This window comes from Eublepharis macularius, chromosome 14, assembly GCF_028583425.1.
Source record: "Eublepharis macularius isolate TG4126 chromosome 14, MPM_Emac_v1.0, whole genome shotgun sequence".
Lineage (NCBI taxonomy): Eukaryota > Metazoa > Chordata > Lepidosauria > Squamata > Eublepharidae > Eublepharis > Eublepharis macularius.
Window position 1 is genome coordinate 49707995 of NC_072803.1, and position 19383 is coordinate 49727377.

The following is a 19383-nucleotide window of genomic DNA, read 5'->3' on the forward strand; positions in this document are numbered from 1 at the left end:
GTAGATTGGTAAGGTTGCCAGATTCCCAGCATCCTAAATAGCTTGCCACTTTCCCATGCGGAGGGGGGGGGGAGGTGAGTGGCAAGCTATTGGATGGTGGAGTCTATGGCATCAAGTCTCTGCTAAGCTCCCTCCCCACACTCTGCCTTCCCCAGGCACCTCCTCTAAATCTCTAGGAATTTCCCAACTCGGAGCTGGCAACCTATGACATGACGAGGAACAGTACCCCGTGTTATCAATGATTGTGAGAAGTTATGATCATGTGGTTTTGAAGAGATGATGTACTCCCCATGCTAAAAAAAAGTCGAAATCAGCTTTATGCTAAATGCAAAATGTAGCTGAGAAGTTACTGCCAGATTTTTGCTGCTCATATAGTTTCTACAGACAGGAAGGCATGGAAGGAGCCATCACATGCCTAGGCTAGCTGACAAATCTGTGATTACAACCTGCTGGTCTGAGAGCAGGACCACAAGTGACGCCTGACACAGGTTGGACACTAGTCAGCTTCCCTAAAGTTTTGATGGGAAATGTAGGCATCCTGGTCTTGCAGCTTGGCTCTCTGACTGCTGTCCAATGGACTTTTCAACTGTCACTTGTCCAACATTCCGCCAAGCTGCCTACATTTCCCATCAAAACTTGAGGGAAGCTGACAAGTGTCCAACCTGTGTCAGGCGTCACTTGTGGTCCCGCTCTGAGGTTCTGAACCCCAAATGGGGCAACTCTACTGATTGGTGCTCAGTTTGCCATCCTCCAAGTAGCAGCTGGAGATCTCCTAGAATTACAAATCATCTCCAGACAATAGAAATCTGTTTCCTTGGAGAAAACGGCTGCTTTGTACCCTGCTGAGGTCCCACCACAAACTCTGTCCTCTCCAGGCTCTACCCCCCAAATCTCCAGAAATTTCCCAACCCATAGTTGGCAACCTTATGCTCCTGGCAGACCCTTTGGAGTGATTCTTCTGCAGATACCCAGACAGGAAGGCCCCAGACTGCTTCCTTGCTGTCTTACACAGTTTGTTTCTGTACTGAGTGACTTCAAGGTGACTTTGGGCGGCTCTTCCTACTGAGAAATGGAGCAACAACATCATAAATTAGCGTTGGCATCTGCATGTGACACCTATTATTGAAACTACTTGCTTGGTAGGTTAGTTCCCTGATTACTCCAAAGGAGCAGCCCTAAAGGAGGTTCGCAGGGCAGGCCCACCTGGAAAAGGTTTGGAGGTGAGCTGGCTTCTCCCATGGCAGGACAGTTCCCAGCCATCTGGAGCTCCATGATCAACCTCAGAATTATGGAGGGGAGGGGGATGAATCTATGCCCTATCTCCTCCTCCTCTCTTTGGAGGTGGGGTTCTGACTTGGCCCTCATGCTCTATTCTCCTCACCAGGAGCCAAGCTACAAGTGACGCCTGACACTGGTTGGACACTTGTCAGCTTACCTCAAGTTTTGATGGGAAATGTAGGCGTCCTGGTCTTACAGCTTGGCTCTCCATTTAATTAAAGTTTACAGAACCCCCCCCACACACACACACTCAGCGGAGGGGAAGGGGGGCACCTGGCAAGAGCCCGACGCCTGCACTCCCCTCCCGACCGCATGTTCTCCCTCCCATAGACTGCCGCTCTGTAAACTTCTGTAAGCTGCAAGACCAGGATGCCTACATTTTCCATCAAAACCTGAGGGAAACTGACAAGTGTCCAACCTGTGTCAGGCGTCACTTGTAGCTTGGCTCCAGGTTTCAGAGGGCAGGGCTTTAAATTGGCCCCATCCCTCCTGCGACTTTGTTTGTGGGAGACATCTGTTGTTAAAGCGAGCACAGTTACCTGAAGTGAGCCCTGATTGGTTCACAGTTGCCAAGGCAACTGAGGTTCCTGTAACCAGGACGCTCTTTTTTGAAGAGCTGTGACTGGTGGTCTGTGCTTCTTCCTCCTTTCTTCCTGGGGGCTGACATGGGTCCCCCACAGCTCTTCTTGTGCATCTAGGGCTCAGAGGCGGGCATTTGCATACACTTCAGGGGTCCAGAGCAGCCCAGGCTAGACTGTAAGCTGATTACCATGATATGGTCTGTTTCAAGGTCCTTAGACTCCTTTTGAAAATAAAATACAATTTCCCGAGATGTGTATCTATGGAACAGTTTGCCCCTGGCTCCCCGAGGTGATTTTTGAGCTTTGTTTCCAGTAAGGCTGTGCTAAAATAGAGATCTCCTTTCAGTGAATGGATGGGAGACCACCAAGGAAGACGTGGGCTGCTAGGCAGAAGATAGCAATCGCCGACAATCTCTGCTCATCTTTTACCTTGAAAACCCCATGAGGTGAAACTTCATGCAGTCACCATGAGTTAGTTATAGGGTTGCCAGCTCCAAGCTGGGAAATTCCTGGAGATCTGGAGGGTGAAACCTGGAGAAATGTGGAAAAAGTGGAGTTTGGGGAGGGAAAGACCTTGGCATGGCATAATTCCATAGAGTCCACCCCAAAAGTAGCCATTTTCTCCAGGTGAACTGATGTCTGTGGCCTGGAGACCAGTTGTAATTCCGGGAGATCTCCAGTCACTACCTGGAGGCTGGCAACCCTAGTTGGTTACAGCTTGAAGGCACACTTCACCTTTAGAACACAGTAACCCCCTCCTCCTTTAAAAGAAAGGGGGAAGCTCATCCCCCCTGTATCTCCTGAGGTGTGGCTCATCTACCTTAAAGCGGCTGCAAGGATACTGAGTGACATGGGAAGGGGTGTCAAACCCCATCTCTTCTTTTGCTGGGTGGGGGGAAGATGAGACGGAGCTCTACACACTGTGGTGAAATTTGCTTTCTCAAAGTTTCTGCGACAGCCGCTTTAAGAGAGCTAAATCACATTTGTGTGTAGAACCAGTGTACCCCTTCCACTTGGCAAGTGCTTTGGAATGTCAATTCGTTGTTCTTGGGCAGTGCTGCTCTTTTGGAGGGAAAAAAATGTACGCTCCCTGAAACAGCTCCTTCTGCTACAAACTGAATCCTCAGGCTATTCTGCTCAGCCTAATTTCCAGGCCTGGCTTTGGATGGCAATTTTGACCGATAAAGCTCTTAACAGTGGCGAGTTATCTCAGATCATGACTCCTCCACATGAACCTTCCGGAAGTTTAAGATCTACCACTGAAGTCCAGGTTCAAGTTCTACCTCATATGCAGAGTGCATTGTCCTCTCTCTGTCAAAGCAGGTCCTTCTTGGTAGCTGCACCAGAGTTTAGCCTACAAGTTGTTCATTAAAGCCTTATGCACGTGACCCCTCTGCATATTGACTGAATGCACAGAGAGTTAGTACAGGCATGGGAGTGCTCCCTCCCCTACTTGATTGCTGGTTTGGAAGCATGATGTCTACACATCAAGGAAGTGTTATTGGAGACACAGTTTTCCAAATGATCACACGGAGGGAGGATATTGCCTCTGCTTGGAGGAGGCAAGCTAATGAACTGGTGAGGGTGGGGCCAGGACACAGATGCCTGCTCTGCCTTTCCAGGAAAAGGGATTGTGCACACAGGGCTTCAGTGTCTATATCATGTGCTATTTCAGAAGTGAGTAAAGACAATTAAGTTCTGCTTTTGCAAACCAGCCCTCTATGGACCCCCTCTAGCATAGTGGTTAAGTGGTTGGGTTGCTAATCAGCACTCTGCTGGTTTGAATCCCACTACTAAGATCTCCCCCACAATTAGAAACTTTCACAGTCTTTAAAGAATGAATTTCTATTATTAAGTGCATAAAGTGTGCAAAGTGCTCAAGGTGATTCCCTGTGGAGAAGATGGAATGTTGTTAAACAGCACAAGATGTTATTATACAAGTGGAAATTATATTATGTCTTCTGTCTTCTAAGTGTATTTGCAACACAGGAGTTCGAGGGAACCACAGCAGTTCTCTTAGATGGAGACTTCTTTGAAACAAGCAACCTGTTAATGTTCACAAGTCAAGAGAAGTAATTCATGCAGAGATCCTTGCTAATGCTGCCTCTTTGTAAAATCCTATGACATTGTTGTGGAAATGTCCTTGACACTGTTTGGAAATGTCCTTGATACTGATTGTACTAATCTCACGCTATGTAATCCACCTTGAGTCTCAGTGAGAAAGGCAGACTATAAATCACATAAATAAAATAAGTGATATATACATGGAATGTACTGAGGACTTTTTATGAATGAAGTGTTGTTAAATGATTTATTGATGCATTACGTTTTCTGAGCTGAATGTTTGTTGTATGCTTTTTCATGAATGTACATATTTAACTCTATTGAATATATTTATTGAATTGATTTAATTGTATTTATTATATGCACTGAGCACTTTGCACACTTTATGCACTTAATAACAGAAATTCATTCTTTAAAGATTGTACACGTTTCTAAATGTGGGGGAGATCTTGTTTGTTGGCTTCTATCCATATTTCCCATGACAGCCTCTCATAGGTTTGACTTGAATCCCACTACTGCCACGAGTTCAGTAGGTGGCCTGGGGCAAGCCATTCCTCTCAGCCCCAACTCCCCAGCTATATTGTGGGAATGGTAACACTGACTTTGTTCATTGCTCTGAGTAGAGCACTAATCTGTCTAGAAGAGCAATATCTAAGTAGTTCATTTTATTCATTTCGTGCACGATTTTAAGATGTTTCGGTGGTTTTGTGCAACAATTGAAAAACAGTTTGGAACCCTAGGAGACAGATTTTAGCAGGAGGAACTACCCACAGTCAGCCTTCACCAGGAAAAGGAGGAACAGCCAGTTTTAGGGGAATGATCCCTTCTCACTAAAAGCTCTGTCGGTTCTATGGTGGCCTTTGCTTTTTTCAGAAGTACATTTTTTCCACTTTAGACAAATGCAGATCTGTTGTAAGTGCTGACTCAAAGGACTGGATTTGATGAGTATTGTTTTTTTGCTCCCCCGTGTGTGGGTAGGGAGTTCCAGGGACAGCCGCTATAAGGTCACTTTAGTGCTGCAGAGTTAACGGTGTTTTTGCAATATCTATTTACAAACTTATGAGCTGAGCAGGGGAGCGGAGGAGCAGGCAAGCCCCCCCCCCTCGGACAAGACTCATCGTTAAAGCAGCATCAGCTGACCCCCGAGCAAACAGCCATTCCTTGGAACTCTTGGTCGGATGAAGAAACTCAGACTTCGATCATCTCTGCTAGCGGAATTCCTGCTGTGTGCCTTCAACCCCTCCTAGTAGTAGATCCAGAGGAGTTAGCCATGTTAGTCTGTAGTAGCGAAATAGTAAAGAGTCCAGTAGCACCTTTAAGACCAACCAACTTTATTATAGCATAAGCTTTCGAGAACCCACAGTTCTCTTCGTCCCATGCATCTGACAAAGAGAGCTGTAGTTCTCAAAAGCTTATGCTACTATAAAGTTGGTTAGTCTTAAAGGTGCTACTGGACTCTCTACTATTTTCCTGGTAGTAGAAAGCAGCCATCACCTATCAACGCTCATTTAAGCAAGCAGCTTTCAGCCGTCAAGGCCCGTTGAAGAAATATCTTTACCTATTTGTTATCTCATCTTTAACACAGCCCTAACTAGCCGATCAGTGATATATTAAGTGGCTGGTTTCTCTGACTTGCATGCATTATGAAAATCAAGTAGATTTACATACACTGGATTAATTTGTAGGTGCTTCTCAGAGTCAGGAAGCATTGCTCCGAAACTTTCCTTTCCCCATCACTGTAGATGAGGTAGTAAAGGTGTGTTTTTTATATCTTATTTACATTATTAACAGTCTCAGTGAGACTTATTGTGTGATTCAATATGAACAATTGCTGGAATGTCCCATAATCAATGCAATCGTTTACAGCAACAGTCAGTACACAGAAGCACAGTCTGCAGACTCCCTGTCCCTTCTCTAAAGTAATTCTCTGAATGACTTCAAAATAGTACAGCCCTCCTACCTGTATAAAAAAGCCCTCCTGAATAATTCAGGCTTGCATAGTTTGCAGAAAGCAAGGAGAGTGGGAGCATTCCTGACCTCATCAGGCAGGCCATTCCCTAAGGGGTGGGGGGCACAACAGGGAATGCACATGTGCAGACAGTTGTTGATTTTGCCATTTGCAGGGTCGTACCTTCAGAAGTCACTGTTCAGATGAGTGAAACTAACATGACAGAGTGTAGGGAGAGAGGTGGTCCATAGAAATGATGGACCAAGGGCCGTGAAGAGTGGCTGGAGTAGAGTGGCTGCAGAATGGGAGTAATATGCACACTCTGCCTAGCACTTGTTAATTACTGCACTGCAGCATTGTGCACCCACTGGAGTCTCTGAGCTGACGCCAAGGGGAGACCTAAGCAGAGTACATTACAGTAGTCTAGTTTCAATGTTACCATGGCATGGATCCAGTTGGTCAGATCATCAGTGTCAAGATTGGAGGCTATCTTCCAGACTAGACTGAGTTGGGAGAAGGCCGTTTTTGCAGCTGCATTAACTTGATTCTTTAGCAGCAGTGCTGGATCCAGTATAATCCCTAGGCAGCAAGGGTCAATTGAACCCAATCGTAAGTGGGGAGAACAATCCGCCCTGAGCCTGCTGGTGTGGGGAGGGCAGAATATAAATCAAATATAAATAAAAATAAAATGTCCTTCAGGATCTCCACTTTCCTGACCAGCACCATTTCCATCTTGTCTGGATTTAGTTTGTTTGTTTGCTTTCAGCCAACAAACTGAAACTGTGTGTGCCTGACACACAGCTGTCAGGCAGTGACTCAAGACGTCTACTGCATCACCAGGAGATTTGGATAGCGAGATATAGAGCTGGGTATCATCTGCTTATTGATAATGTCCAGTTCCAAAGCTACAAATGATTTCTCCTAAAGGCTTTTATGTAGAGGTTGAATAACATGGGGGATAAGGGGTGCATAGGATATGGTGGCAGTGGAAAGCAGCCGACTTGTGGCAGCCCCTACTGGGGTTTTCAAAACAAATGATTAACAGAGGTGGTTTGCCATTGTCTGCCTCTGCATAACAACCTGGTCTTCCTTTGAAGTTTTCCCATGCAATTATTAAGGCTGACCCTCCTTAATTTCTGAAATGTGACAAGATCAGGCTTGCCTAAGCTATCCAAGTCAGGGCACATGAAATATACCCTTCATATTGAAGGTGAAGGATCACATGGTAGGAGAAGGGATTTGGCTCAGTGGTGGAGCACCTGTTTTGCATGCAAAAAGTGCCAGGTTCAATCTCGGGCTCAGGCAATAGGTGATGTGAAAGAACTCAACCTTAGACCCTGGAGACCTGCTGCCAGTCACATGAGAGAACATTGATCCTGATAGATCAACCTGACTGTGTATAAAGGCAGCTTCGTGTGTTTATGCATTTGAATTATCTTTCACATAGCAAAAAATCCCCTGCATATAGAAGGCTAGCACGTCAGGGGAAAGAGATCCAGGCTAGTCTTGTCCCAAACATGCTGCTTTCAATGTGAAATGGCATGTTTTTTTTTTTAATCTGAAAGATTAAAACATTTTGTAAGTCTTTGTAAATTGCACTTTGTAAGTCGTCACCTGTAGTCTTGAGGTGGTGCAGCCCAGGTAAGGACTGAATGGCATAGGTGACAACTAGTCCTGATTTCAGTACCGCTGTGACTTCCAAACAGGTAGGGATCAAGTTGTTTGAGGGAAACTGGTGGACTGGGATCTCCTTGGTTCAAATTTTGTTGCTGCTGTGAGCTTACTGCTACTTTGAACTAAGCCACTGTCAGCTACCCATTTCCTATATGAAGATAATGGTACTGGCCTACCTTACAGGGTTGCTGGAAGGATTGCTGAGATTACTTTGGAGCAGTTCAAGAGTTAAACCTGCCAGTTTAGGCACAGTTATTTGGAAGTTTGCTGCACTGTAGGCCTTGGCACTTACTTCAGAGTAAACATGCCTAAAACTAGCTGGTAAAACATATCAACCCCCCCCCGCCCCCAACAATTCTCTCTTTCTGCGCTGCCGAGCAATCGTTTCTTTTCTGCTCTTTGGAGGTGGGGGTGAGGGCACAAGCCTGTGCCAGCAACTCGTGAGCGGAACCTCGTTTGACTTCTCATTTATTTTGATTTCGCTTTTCTTTCTTACATTTTGGAGCTGGTGGCCAAGGGAAACCCGCAAAGCTGGCTGAACCAAGGCGGCGATAGCTGCAGAAGAGGAGAATTCTTTGCTCAAGAGCTGAAAATATAAGAAAGGGGAGGGAAGAGAGGCAGGCAAGCAAGGCGTGTCTCCGGGAGAGCTGCGGGCGCGGCGTGCGCAAGGCAGGGGAGTTGCTTGCTGGCTGCCTCGGCTCGGGTTCGCCTGTTTTCCTTCCTCCGTCGCCTTCCCATGGAGCTGATCGCCTGGCGGGGGCTTCCTCTTCGCCTCTAGCCGGGACTCGCCTGCAGTCGCCCGTTGCTTGCTTGCTTTCTTTCCTCCCTCGCTCGCTCCCGACGCCTCCTCTCCGCCATGGGGGACGTGATCTCCGCGCACCTGGACGAGAGCCGCCGCCAATTCATCGCAGGTAAGCCACAAGGTGGGGGCGCAGCCGGATACCTCCCGCCACGCCCGGGGGGCGGTTGGCTTTGCAGAGGAGAACTTTCACTTCTGCGCGGGGAGGGGCTTTTGTGCCGCCACCCCCTTGCTTGGACGCCTTTTTTGTGTGTGTGCTTCCCGAAGTATGCAGAGTTAAGTGAGAAGAGGCAGGAGGCTGGGTGGCTGTAAAATGCTATAGAATCGCTTAAAAATATTCAAGGGAGGGTCAGACCCTAATCCCCCCCCCCGGCTTGTTCCCGGCCGGAGCTTGAGAATGCCAACTCCCCTTTCTTTACTCCCCCCCCCCAACCTCCACGTTGCAAGCTTCAAAGTTCTTGGGGTAGAATCGGCCACGCCCTCTTCTTACCTCTGGAAACGGGGGGGGGGGCAGCAGAGGAAAGGTGTCCCTTGTTTAGGAGGCAAGCCTCTGCAAAGGCTTTTGCAGGGAATGGGAGAGGAGGGTCCTTATGGGTTTGTAGCTGGAGGAAGAACCGTCCTTCTTTGCTAGGGTAAAAGACAGCGTGGCTACTCTGCTCCCAGCGCCCACTCCAGATGTGCATGAGTTAATGCGAATTAGTAACCTCTTCATGCCTTCGTCTGGCATACCCGTCCTATTTATTGCCTAAGGTGTGCTTTTCCGTGCAATCCTAAGCACGCTTTCCTGGAAGTAAACCTAATTGAACAGACCTAAGTAGGATTCTGAGTAGACCTGTTTAGGATTGTGCTCTTCGTGTGTTTGAGATTGGGGGAGCGAAATGGGTCTTCTAAGCACTATAGCAGGCAGCTATCCAGCGTGTGTAGGTTTTTCCACGGGGATAGTCACTTATCAGATTTCTGCCTGTAAAAGACACAAGAGCCCTGTTAGAGACGGCTCCAAGGCAAGCTCATGAACCGCGACTGAAATCTGCTTTTCAGGATGCTGATTGTAAAACTGGGGAGTGGCACCCGTTCTGGATCCATTAATAGGGAACGGTGTCAGAAGTGGTCATAAATCGATTAAGCCTTTGAAGTGTGGGAGACCTGTTTACTAAGTTCTAGCTTGGCAGTTGGCCTGCTTGATTTGCAATGCGGTTTGCTTTCAAGGTGCTGAGGATTAGAGCAGCTAAAATGCTCCTAAGTAGAGTTAACAACTGTCTAAAAATTCTTCACTGGCCCTTTGGCTTTCGATACTCCAGCTCCTGGCAATGTTCTGACCCCAAAAGCAAATGTAATGTTTAATGGCAATCCTGTGTCTTCATAGCTGGCTGCTTTTAGCCAGACTTAACCTGCGCTGAGCTGGAGTCCCAGAACCGTGCCTGTGGAGTTAGAATGGTTTAAGTAATGAGAAATGCCTCTGAATATGCATAGAATATTGTCCAGCATGGCAGAGAGACTGCGTCCAGCAGGGATGCTTTTGCCAGTTTTAGAAAAATGATGGGCTGGGCAAGATTTTTGGTAGGCAGTGGTGCTGCCTGGAGCAGCCTGAGGATTTAGTGTTCTTTGTTTGGCATGCAGAATCTCTCTGATGCCAAGGGATCTTTCTCCCTGTCGTTGCAGGAGCAGGATATATGGCTCCCTGTTGGAAGGGAATTCTTCCCCCTCCCCTGTAAGTGGGCTGAGCTAGCTAAGATCCTGTCTGCTGTACAATTTGCTCTCTTGCCTCCGGAGGTATTGGCCTGATTATAGACTGGGAAGGGGGGGTGACACACTGCTAATTGCTGCCTGCAGATACTTGATTGACCCTAATAAGGGGGGGGGCAGAGGAGAGGTCAGCGGCCAGAGAGGCTGCAAGTCTACTCTGTCTGGCTCTTCTCTTCTTTGTCTCCTCTCTCAAGTCATTGACAAGCCCAGGCTTTGCCAGTTCTCAGACTTGCTCTCTTGCTGCCTTAGCAAGTTTGATTCACGTTTCCTCATCTGTCTTGGGAAGGGCTGGTTGCTTATTTTTTTGTTAGAGACCTGTATTTTGCCCCTATTGCTTTGTGGTCTTCAAAGCGTCTAACAAGAATGAAAGACAGCAATAGAAACTAGTCAAATAATTCAAAACAATGGAACTTAAATGAAAGTATGTTGAAACAGATACCAGTAGTAGTATTGCAGGTTTTTGGCTAATAGAGCACCCCGAAGGCTCTCCGGAGGAGAACTGCTTTGGCTCAACACTGAAATGCCAGTAGAGAAGAAAGGAAAATTACATGGTGAGGAAGTCCCAGAGTCCTGACTCCACTCCAGGGAAGGCCCAGTCCTGCGTAACCTCCCTTTACTCTTCAGATGCCAAGGGCACAGGGCCTCCCAAGAAGAACTTTGTGTGGGTAGATTCATAAATCTGGGATGGGATAATTAAAAAAAAAACCTAAGCTCCCCCCCAATGTGGTATTCACCATCTCTGCCACAAACAGTTACAACTGTATTTACATACAGGAAGCTGGTGGTCAGTGTAAAACAAAGGGGGCAGACTGTAATCTAGAGGGTGAAGAAGAGTGCTCCTTTCTTTCCATGGCTGCTATAGTTTAAAGTGCAAGAGTGCTATTTTTCTAGGGTCCAGGATTTAGCAAAACAAATGCATGTGCCACAAGGTGTGTGTGTGTGTGTGGGGGGGGGTAACATTTCCTACAGTGTCAATTCCTATCCAAGTAGAAATGGATGATTTGATGCTAAATTCAAGTGGGATTTACTTGGGGGTGGAGGTGGAAACAGCCCTCAAGTCAGAGTTTTAAGGTAACCCCTAGTGGGGTTTTCATGGCAAAAGACTAACAGAGGTGTTTTGCCATTGCCTGCCTCTGCAACCCTGGTCTTTGTTGGAGGGCTCCCATCCAATAACTAACCAAGGCTAAACCTGCTTAGCTTCTGAGATCTGTCAAGATCAGGCTCACCTGGGCTTTCCAGGTCAGGGCTTACTTGCAGGGGGGGCACTAAATACAGGTGTGGGCATCAGTTAGGTGGAGTACTGCACACCTCAACATATCTGAGTTTCACATCCTCTGACTCTGGACTTTTAATCCCTTGAAAAATGTTTAAAAGCACATTCCTCTCCAGAAAAAACCTCCATGGATTTTAGTGGAACTTTACTCTCCCCCCTCCAAAAAAATTGCGTAGGAATTGCATTTGTGCAGGATCAGCCCTCTTCCACTCACATCCCCAAGACCTTTCCAAAAAGCCAGTCTGTTCCTGCTACCCAAAGGGTCATCATGTGATGACTGGTGCTGCATGATCAAGTGGAAGGGATGAGTCGCCCTTTTGCGGGAAAGAACTGGTCTGTCCAGTGAGGCTTTCTTTTCTATCACCCACTCCTTGAAGATCTGTGAATCATGCTGCAATTGGCTTCTGTGGAAGTCCTACATCTCTAGTGTTTAACTTGCTCACCCTGAGGGCTTCTTAGGGAACCTTGTGGTAAGCCAGAGGCATTGCTGCCTGCATTTGTGAATTAAATGGATTTTATTAGTTGCATGGGGATTGCCTAATTTCCTGCACCATTTCCATCACTGGGAAAGATTTGTCATTACCCTAATGTAATTTGTTGTGTCTATAGTGATTTGGTCACTATAGACCAAACAGTGGTTTGTACTTAACCGTAGTGGGGAACCAAACCATGGCTTGAGCTTTCAAACAACTTGTACAAACTATACTGGGAAAGGCTTGCTTCCTTGAATGGCATACCCCTGTCAAATGAGCATTTGCATTACTGCAGTGCAATGACTTCTAATTCTAGTTACTGGCTGGTGATGCTGCTGCTGCTGTGTCAATTTGGATTTTGCACCAAACCGTAGTTGATCTCTCTTAATTTTGGTTTAGTATGAAGCCTGAACTGACTTAAAGTTTTTATGTGTCCTTTAAATGTAAGATGCTTGACTTCAAATGAGAAAAAAAAATGTTTTTGCTCCTTAAATATTGTGACCATCATGGTATTCATAATTTTCTCTGGAATCTTGAAGACAAGAAACTTAGCTGGACTTAATTAGAAAGCTGCACATTTCAGAAATCCCATGAGATGCTACGGACTGCATACAATATCAGGGAGACCCTACAAAATCAATTTAAAAGGTCCTTCTGATTTCTTGAAATTACATGCATAATTTTTCTATGGACAAGTCTTTGTTTGAGCCCAGTCAAATTAGTTTAAAGCTCTGGAAAGGATAAGGCGAGTGATCTCTTATATTTGTGTCCCCCTCTGTCTCCAGAGAGCTTAGGGCAGCATACATGGTACTCTCTAGCCTCTAATTTTTCTCCACAACAATCCTATGTGGCAGGTTAGGTGGTGTAGGAACTTACAGCTGAGTCTTGATAGTTCTAGTCCGCAGAAAAGTTCTTCCCTCTGCTTTGGATCTGTGCTGCATCTTTGTTATTGGAGCAGTGAGTGCTATTGTTAGAGTAGCAATCAAAACTGTCCCCCCCCCCCTTGCAAACCCTGGAAGGCCAAGGGTGTTTCCCAGTTGAAATGTGAGCTGGTTTAGCATGTGACAAGGAAGCTTTTGCCCGAAATTCTCTGGTGAGAAGTGACTTGATCTTTTGGCCTGTTGGCTGGGTTTAATGGGGCAACCGAGGCGAGGGCCATGCTGCCATCAGTTAGCTACTGCAGCTGTTTAGATGTTTGCTACATAAATTTACCTGAGAGCGCATACATTCCCCCCGCCCAAGCTTAGGAGAGGCTTGATCCCAGAAATGGGTACTGTGCCCTGTGGTTTTGGTGTTTTTCATTAAGAACTCATTCTTCCTTGATCCTCTTCCTTGCCCAAACAGGCTCTGCTTTTGCTAGCCTCTGTTAGTATGCTTAAGAGTCTAAGCAGGGTGGGAAAGAAAACTACATTGTGGGGTGTGTGTGAGAGAGAGATCTTGCTTGATTCTTCCTTCTGGAGCCTTTTTCACACATTACCTGTTAAGTGCGCACCTGTGTCATACATGAGGGTTTGCAAACATATTTCATACTAGTATGTTTGTAATGTATGAAATGGCCCTAAGTCTTTGCTGGGCAATCCAAGTCAGGGCATCTAAGCTATACTCTGTACATAAAATAAAATCTGGTACAGACTCTGACCTCTCTCTTGGCTCAGTTACTTTGATTTGACAGAGACTCTTTTAAGTAGATGAGGCACTGGGGGAACCCATGATTGGATCTTCCTGAGTTTTTAAAAGGGGAGTCACAGCTGCACAAGACCCCGATTTGGATGACGTGGAAACTGCCTTATTCACATCAATCCCTTTCTATTTAATCTCTTTCTACCGTCCCCATTGTCTTCTCTACTGGCCAGCTTTGTGCTGTAACCTCCTTGGGGCCAGAGACCTGATTTTCTTTCTTCATTTACCTTGTAAACTGACCTGTATAATGGAGGCATTGTAGTAATAACTGGAGTGGGTCATGAGCTTTGCTTTAGCTGCCTGGAAGCTACATGGTGACTCTCAAATGGTAGTTTGTCTCTCCCCCCCCCCCCACTCCTCGGTTGTTAAAAGCAGCCAGAATGGCTTTGACCTCCACTGTAGGCCTGGTAGACTGGGTTAATGCCCACTGAAGGCTTCACACACCAAAACCTCCCCCTTTTTGATTTGCCTCCAGGGAGGAGGGAGGAACTCTGGAATGGAACACTTGTCTTTTTGTCTCCTGTTGGGAGCTGAATTGCAGGGAGGTTTGCTTTTTGAGTGTAGCTAGATCCCCCCCTCCCAGTCTCCCTGCCTGCAGGAGAGCCCCGAGAGGCGGCCTGTTTGCAGTTAGTGGTTCAGCTCTGGCTCTTCCTTCACCTGCTGGTCTTGGACGGGCAGGGCGTTGCAGGCTGGCATCGGATATCGACTTCTGTGCCAGCGGCTGTGCAGTGAACTGCTGGTTGGAGGCCTGGCTTCTCTCTCTCTCTCTCTCTAAACAAATGAAAACAAATATGCTCTTAAAGGGAGGCCCTGGTGCAGGAACAAAACCCTGCCTCTTGATGCTTTTGGCGGGTTTGTTTTTCATTCTGGGCTTGGGCTGTCTTGGATCCTGGTTTAGGGGTTAGGTTGGCAGGTAGCCTGGAGTCATGATGAAAGCTTGTCAGAGAGGGGAATGGAGAAATTCTTGGAGGAAAAAAACCCTGGTCTCTCCCTCCCCGTATGTGTCCTGAATTTTTTTCTTCCTCCCCTCCCTAAGTCTACAAATGTATAGGTGGTGGCATCTAACTGGGCCTGGATTTTGTATTTTGGAAGGCCTCCACAGAGGTAATTTCTGCACCGTATTCATACCTCCCACTGTTCAAAAATTGTTAAGCTCCCCCTCCACCCCCATGAGCTATTTTTATGCCCGAGCTCCTGAAACGCATCTTCAGATATATAAAAGCAAATTGGAGCTATGCATGCTTAATTGGAAGGAGGGGGTGGTCAGCTCCTGGCCCTATTACCAATGATACAGTGTAACTGTGGGGCATTTAAAGTAGTGCCTCTGAGCATACGAAGAACACTTTTCTGTAGTGATTAATTGTAGCATGTCTGGATAAAGAATGTCACAACTCTCTGGTTAGGAGGGATTGTTACCTCCTTTGCATATGTCAGTTCCTGAATTCCAGTCCCTGGATCACCATTTAAAGAATCGTGGGAGGACTGTATTGGGGGAGACCTGTTTCAGCCCATGATCTGACTTGCAGCCAGTTGGAGTAGGCAGAACAGATTGCCCAACGGTCCAACTTGATTCAAGACAGCTTCATATGTTCATTCATATATGAACCTGCTTGAGACATGTGGTTAACTGTTGGTCCCCTGCACCATAAGCCCAAATGAGCCAAAATGAAATTTGTAGGCATGCCTTACTACATGGCCTTATCAGTAGTGGCCCCCAGGTCTATAGGGTTATTTCCCCTGGCCCCTCATGCCCATCCAACAGTCTTCTAATTGCTATTTTACCCTGCATGGCCTTTGTAATGGGCTAAATTCTGGTTTTCTTGTGCCATTCTAGCTTCTTGTTGCTGTTAGTTGAATTTCTCATGTTTATTTTGTTTGATCTCACAAATTGTAGTGTCTTGCGAAGCTGCCTTTGTGTACATCATGAAAGTTAGGCTATGGATGTCCTGAATAAATATTTATAAAGTCAATTAGCTGTGACTTTCAGGTAGGTTTGATTTTTCTTTTCAGTCCCCACCCCCCAGTTATATACCTCTTTCTAGAAAACAAGCATCGTATGCAAGACATACTAGTTTCCTCACCGTTTAAACTTGGCTACACTGGCCCGTTTGTTACCATCGGGGTATTGTTGAGCCATCAGAATTTACCAGCCCCAGATTACTAGCTTGCAAATCATGTACTAGCCAACTTGCTGATGCGTGTTTATATGTTTCCTTTCTGGTTTAAAAAAAGCTGGGGAGAGACGGATGATATCTATGTCTGACTCAATGATAGTCCAGTTTCACAACCAAAAAAAAAAAACATGGCTAATTTGTAAATCATAGCTTGGCAGTGGTTCTTAATTTGCAATAATTCTTTTGTGTATGCAAAGATCTATGTGTCTGCATGTGCCTTGTACATTTGCTACATTTTTACCCACACTTCTCCAAAGATCTCAGGGTGGTACGTATGGTGTTCCTTCCTCCAACATCTCCTCACAGTCATCCTCCGATTATTAACTTGAGGGAGCGACTAGTCTCAGATCACTTTGCAGGCTTCATGGCTAAGTGGGGATTGAGCTGGAGTTTCCATGTTCCTAAGCGGTTACTCTCTCCATTGTACCACCTTGGCTCATTGAGAGGATGCTGAAAGAGATGGCAACCTTTATTAAATTAAGAGCAGCTGTATCTGCTTGACAGCTGTGACTTCTAACTCTTCCGGTTGTTAATGCAGTTTTTTATTCACCATCTACTTGATTTTAAAAGAATTTTCCAGTGGCTTGCAGTCTTAAAATCGTGGACTGACAATATTTTTTTTTTAATTTGACTGTTAACATAAATATCAATAAGGTTGATATTAAACATACCAATCTGCAACCCAATTCTTAAGTTTTCCTTCAAAGATAGGTTCTGATGGTCAGCTTGCAAGGTTGAACTTCAGGTTCACTGCATTTTGCAGCTTTGGAGCTGCTGCAGAAAAGGCCCTGCATTTTGCCCCTATTCACTTTAAGCCTGATTCACACATGGAAAATAGAAAAGTTTGCACTACCGACCAGACTACAGGGGTGTGATGCCGGCTTTAAGTGCATTAAAAAAAGCTGTTCCCTGCAAAAAGAAAGCTGCAGGGAAAGACGTTCAACCCCATCTCTTTGCTTCCTGCACCAACTCCTTGCCGAAAGTTTCTTTTCTTCTTAAGTAAATGCTGAAGAACATTTGTACCCACAGCCTCAAATGATGTAATCTCTTCGACTGCCTTGTGGGTTCTGCCACCTCATTCCCCTAAATGTGTAAACCGGGTCTTGATCTCCTTGGCGGCGAGAATTTTCAGGAGATGAAACAACGTGCCGTGAGGAACTAGAAGCGAGTTGGAACAGAAGCTGAATTTTCATCCTCAAACGGCCCTGCCTGTTTTCTTGGGGGGGGGGGGGGCTTTTCATTAGGTCTGTGCTGTTCTTCTCTGAGCAAGATGTCCTGCCAGAAGCAGCAACACATGTGGGGGGGCGGGGCAGACCTGCAGCACGGGAGAGAACATGGAGCTCTGACGTGTGCTGGGTGCGGTGGATGTGGTTGTAGGGCAGAGTTGAAATGGAATGTGACCAGGCATGTCTGGGGGAAGCGGCTCCTTCCCGCCTTTGCGGGACAGGGAGGGTTCCAAGACTGGTCTGGCAAACCCTGTGGACTCCCTGGTCCTGTACTGGAGTGTCTTCCTGTTTAGTGATGGGTGGAGGCACAGATTGGGATGTTTACTTCTCCACGGTTGGGGTGAGGGATCAACAGGCCTCCCTTGGTGTCATTTTGGAAGCTGAGAGCCAAGCCACACATGACGCCTGACAAAGGTTGGACACTTGTCAGCTTCCCTCAAGTTTTGATGGGAAACGTAGGCATCCTGGTCTTGCAGCTGAAATGGAGAGCCAAGCTGTAAAACCAGGACGCCTACATTTCCCATCAAAACTTGAGGGAAGCTGACAAGTGTCCAACCTGTGTCAGGTGTCACGTGTGGCTTGGCTCTAAGATTCAGGGGCTTTCCCCCATTCCTAGATGAATTTGCTTCCTGAGAATACCTTTCAGGCGGAATTGTCAAAATCGGGTTGAGAGAACCAGTGTAGAGGAAAGAAGGTTAAATCAGGGAGCCCGGAAGCTTCCTTTTCGACCTTCTGGCTCCCGTCGGACCCTCTTCGCCCTTCATTGGCAGGTTTGCCTGCAAGAAAGAAGAAACAACCCATTGGAACTGTACATTTGGAAAGACAAACTGTGTATTTATATGCATGTTACTATACATGTGTTGTATGGACCGTATTCCATGCATTGGGGCTACCTGCGTGCAGATGGATAGTCCCTAGTATTTTTGGAGTATATATATTGGAATACTTACCTTGCACTTTTTGCACTCATTGCATTGGCACTTGCATTAACATTGCATTATTGTTATTACCTATCAGGTTTCAGTAGACCGTTTGGTCCTTGTTTGGCAATATTTTGTTTGAAACCTCTCCCTGCCTGTTTGTGAAACCCTGTGGACTCCCTGGTCCTGTACTGGAGGGTCTTCCTGTTTAGTGATGGGTGGGGGCACAGATTGGGATGCTTACTTCTCCACGGTTGGGGTGAGGGATCAACAGGCCTCCCTTGGGGGCATTTTGGAAGCTGGGATTCAGGGGCTTTCCCCCATTCCTGGATGAATTTGCGTCCTGAGAATACCTTTCAGGCTGAATTGTCAAAATCTGGTTGAGAGAACCAGTGTAGAGGCCAGGAGGTTAAATCAGGGAGACCTGGGTTCAGATCCTTGACTGACCAGGATGTTTGCTAAGTAATTCCCCCAAATTTGCATTCTTCCAGGCTAACCTACCTTGGTATCTGAAGAAGTGAGCTGTGACTCACGAAAGCTTATACCCTACCACAAATTTCGTTAGTCTTATAGGTGCTACTGAACTCTTGCTCTTTTCCGCAGCTACAGACAGAGTAATTAGGGTTGCCAGCCTCCAGGTAGTGGCTGGAGATCTCCTAGAATTACAACTGGTCTCCAGGCCACAGAGATCAGTTCACCTGGAGAAAATGGCTACTTTTGGGGATGACTCTATGGAATTATGCCATGCCAAGGTCCTTTCCCTCTCCAAACCCCACTTTCTCCAGGTTTCACCCCCCAGATCTCCAGGAATTTCCCAACTTGGAGCTGGCAACGCTAAGAGTAATACAGTTACCCATCTTGATCTACCTTGCATAGTAGTTTTGAGGAAAGGTGGTGGGTGGTGGGAGAAGCATTTGCTTGGAGGAAAGGCGGGAGAAATATGTGGCAGTTAATTAAAAAAAAGAGCTGGCTGTTTAGTAAGGCATTTAGCTGCTTAATTAAACTGCTGAGGATGTTACAAACTGTTTTTTTGCTAATGGCTGTTTTGTTCGGTTCCTGTTTAACGTTGCTTTCGTTGTGCGGTGTTTGTTTGTTTTATAAGCCACATGGAGAGGCACTTGGCTGTAAAGCAGAGCAGAAATTTTGGAGCGTGTACATGTTGTGCAATATTGAAGAGATGGCTGTTGTGACTAGGGGCTGTGGGAAGGGATCATGGCTCAATAGCAGGACACCTGCTTTGCACATGGGAGGTCCCAGGTTCAATTCCTGGTATCCCCAGCTAATGAGATTGCAGGTGGTGATAAAAACCGTTCTCTGCCTGAGACCCTGGCGCCAAATCAGAGTATACAGTGCTGAGCTAGGTGGACCAGTGGTGGAAAGATAAATATTCCAGAAGTTTTGAAGCCATGTAGTAAAATGTGGGAAGAGGTGCAATACTTCTCAGGTCTATACTTATGATTTAACGTAACTTGACATATCAAATTACTTCTTGGCATACTTTAGAAATGTATCCAGAGGAGTTAGCCGTGTTAGTCTGCAGTAGCAAAATT

At 46.3% G+C, this 19383-nt stretch overlaps 1 protein-coding gene across 1 annotated transcript in view; it reads left to right on the top strand.

Annotated features, from left to right (window-relative positions):
• Window positions 1-8059: 8059 nt before the first annotated feature.
• NIBAN2 (niban apoptosis regulator 2) overlaps window positions 8060-19383 on the top strand; it is a 101608-nt gene continuing 90284 nt past the window's right edge. Inside the window, exon 1 of the mRNA XM_054998527.1 lies at window positions 8060-8456. Within this exon, the coding sequence (XP_054854502.1) occupies window positions 8402-8456 (55 nt within the window). The 5' untranslated portion in view covers window positions 8060-8401. The remainder of the gene's footprint in view (window positions 8457-19383) is intronic.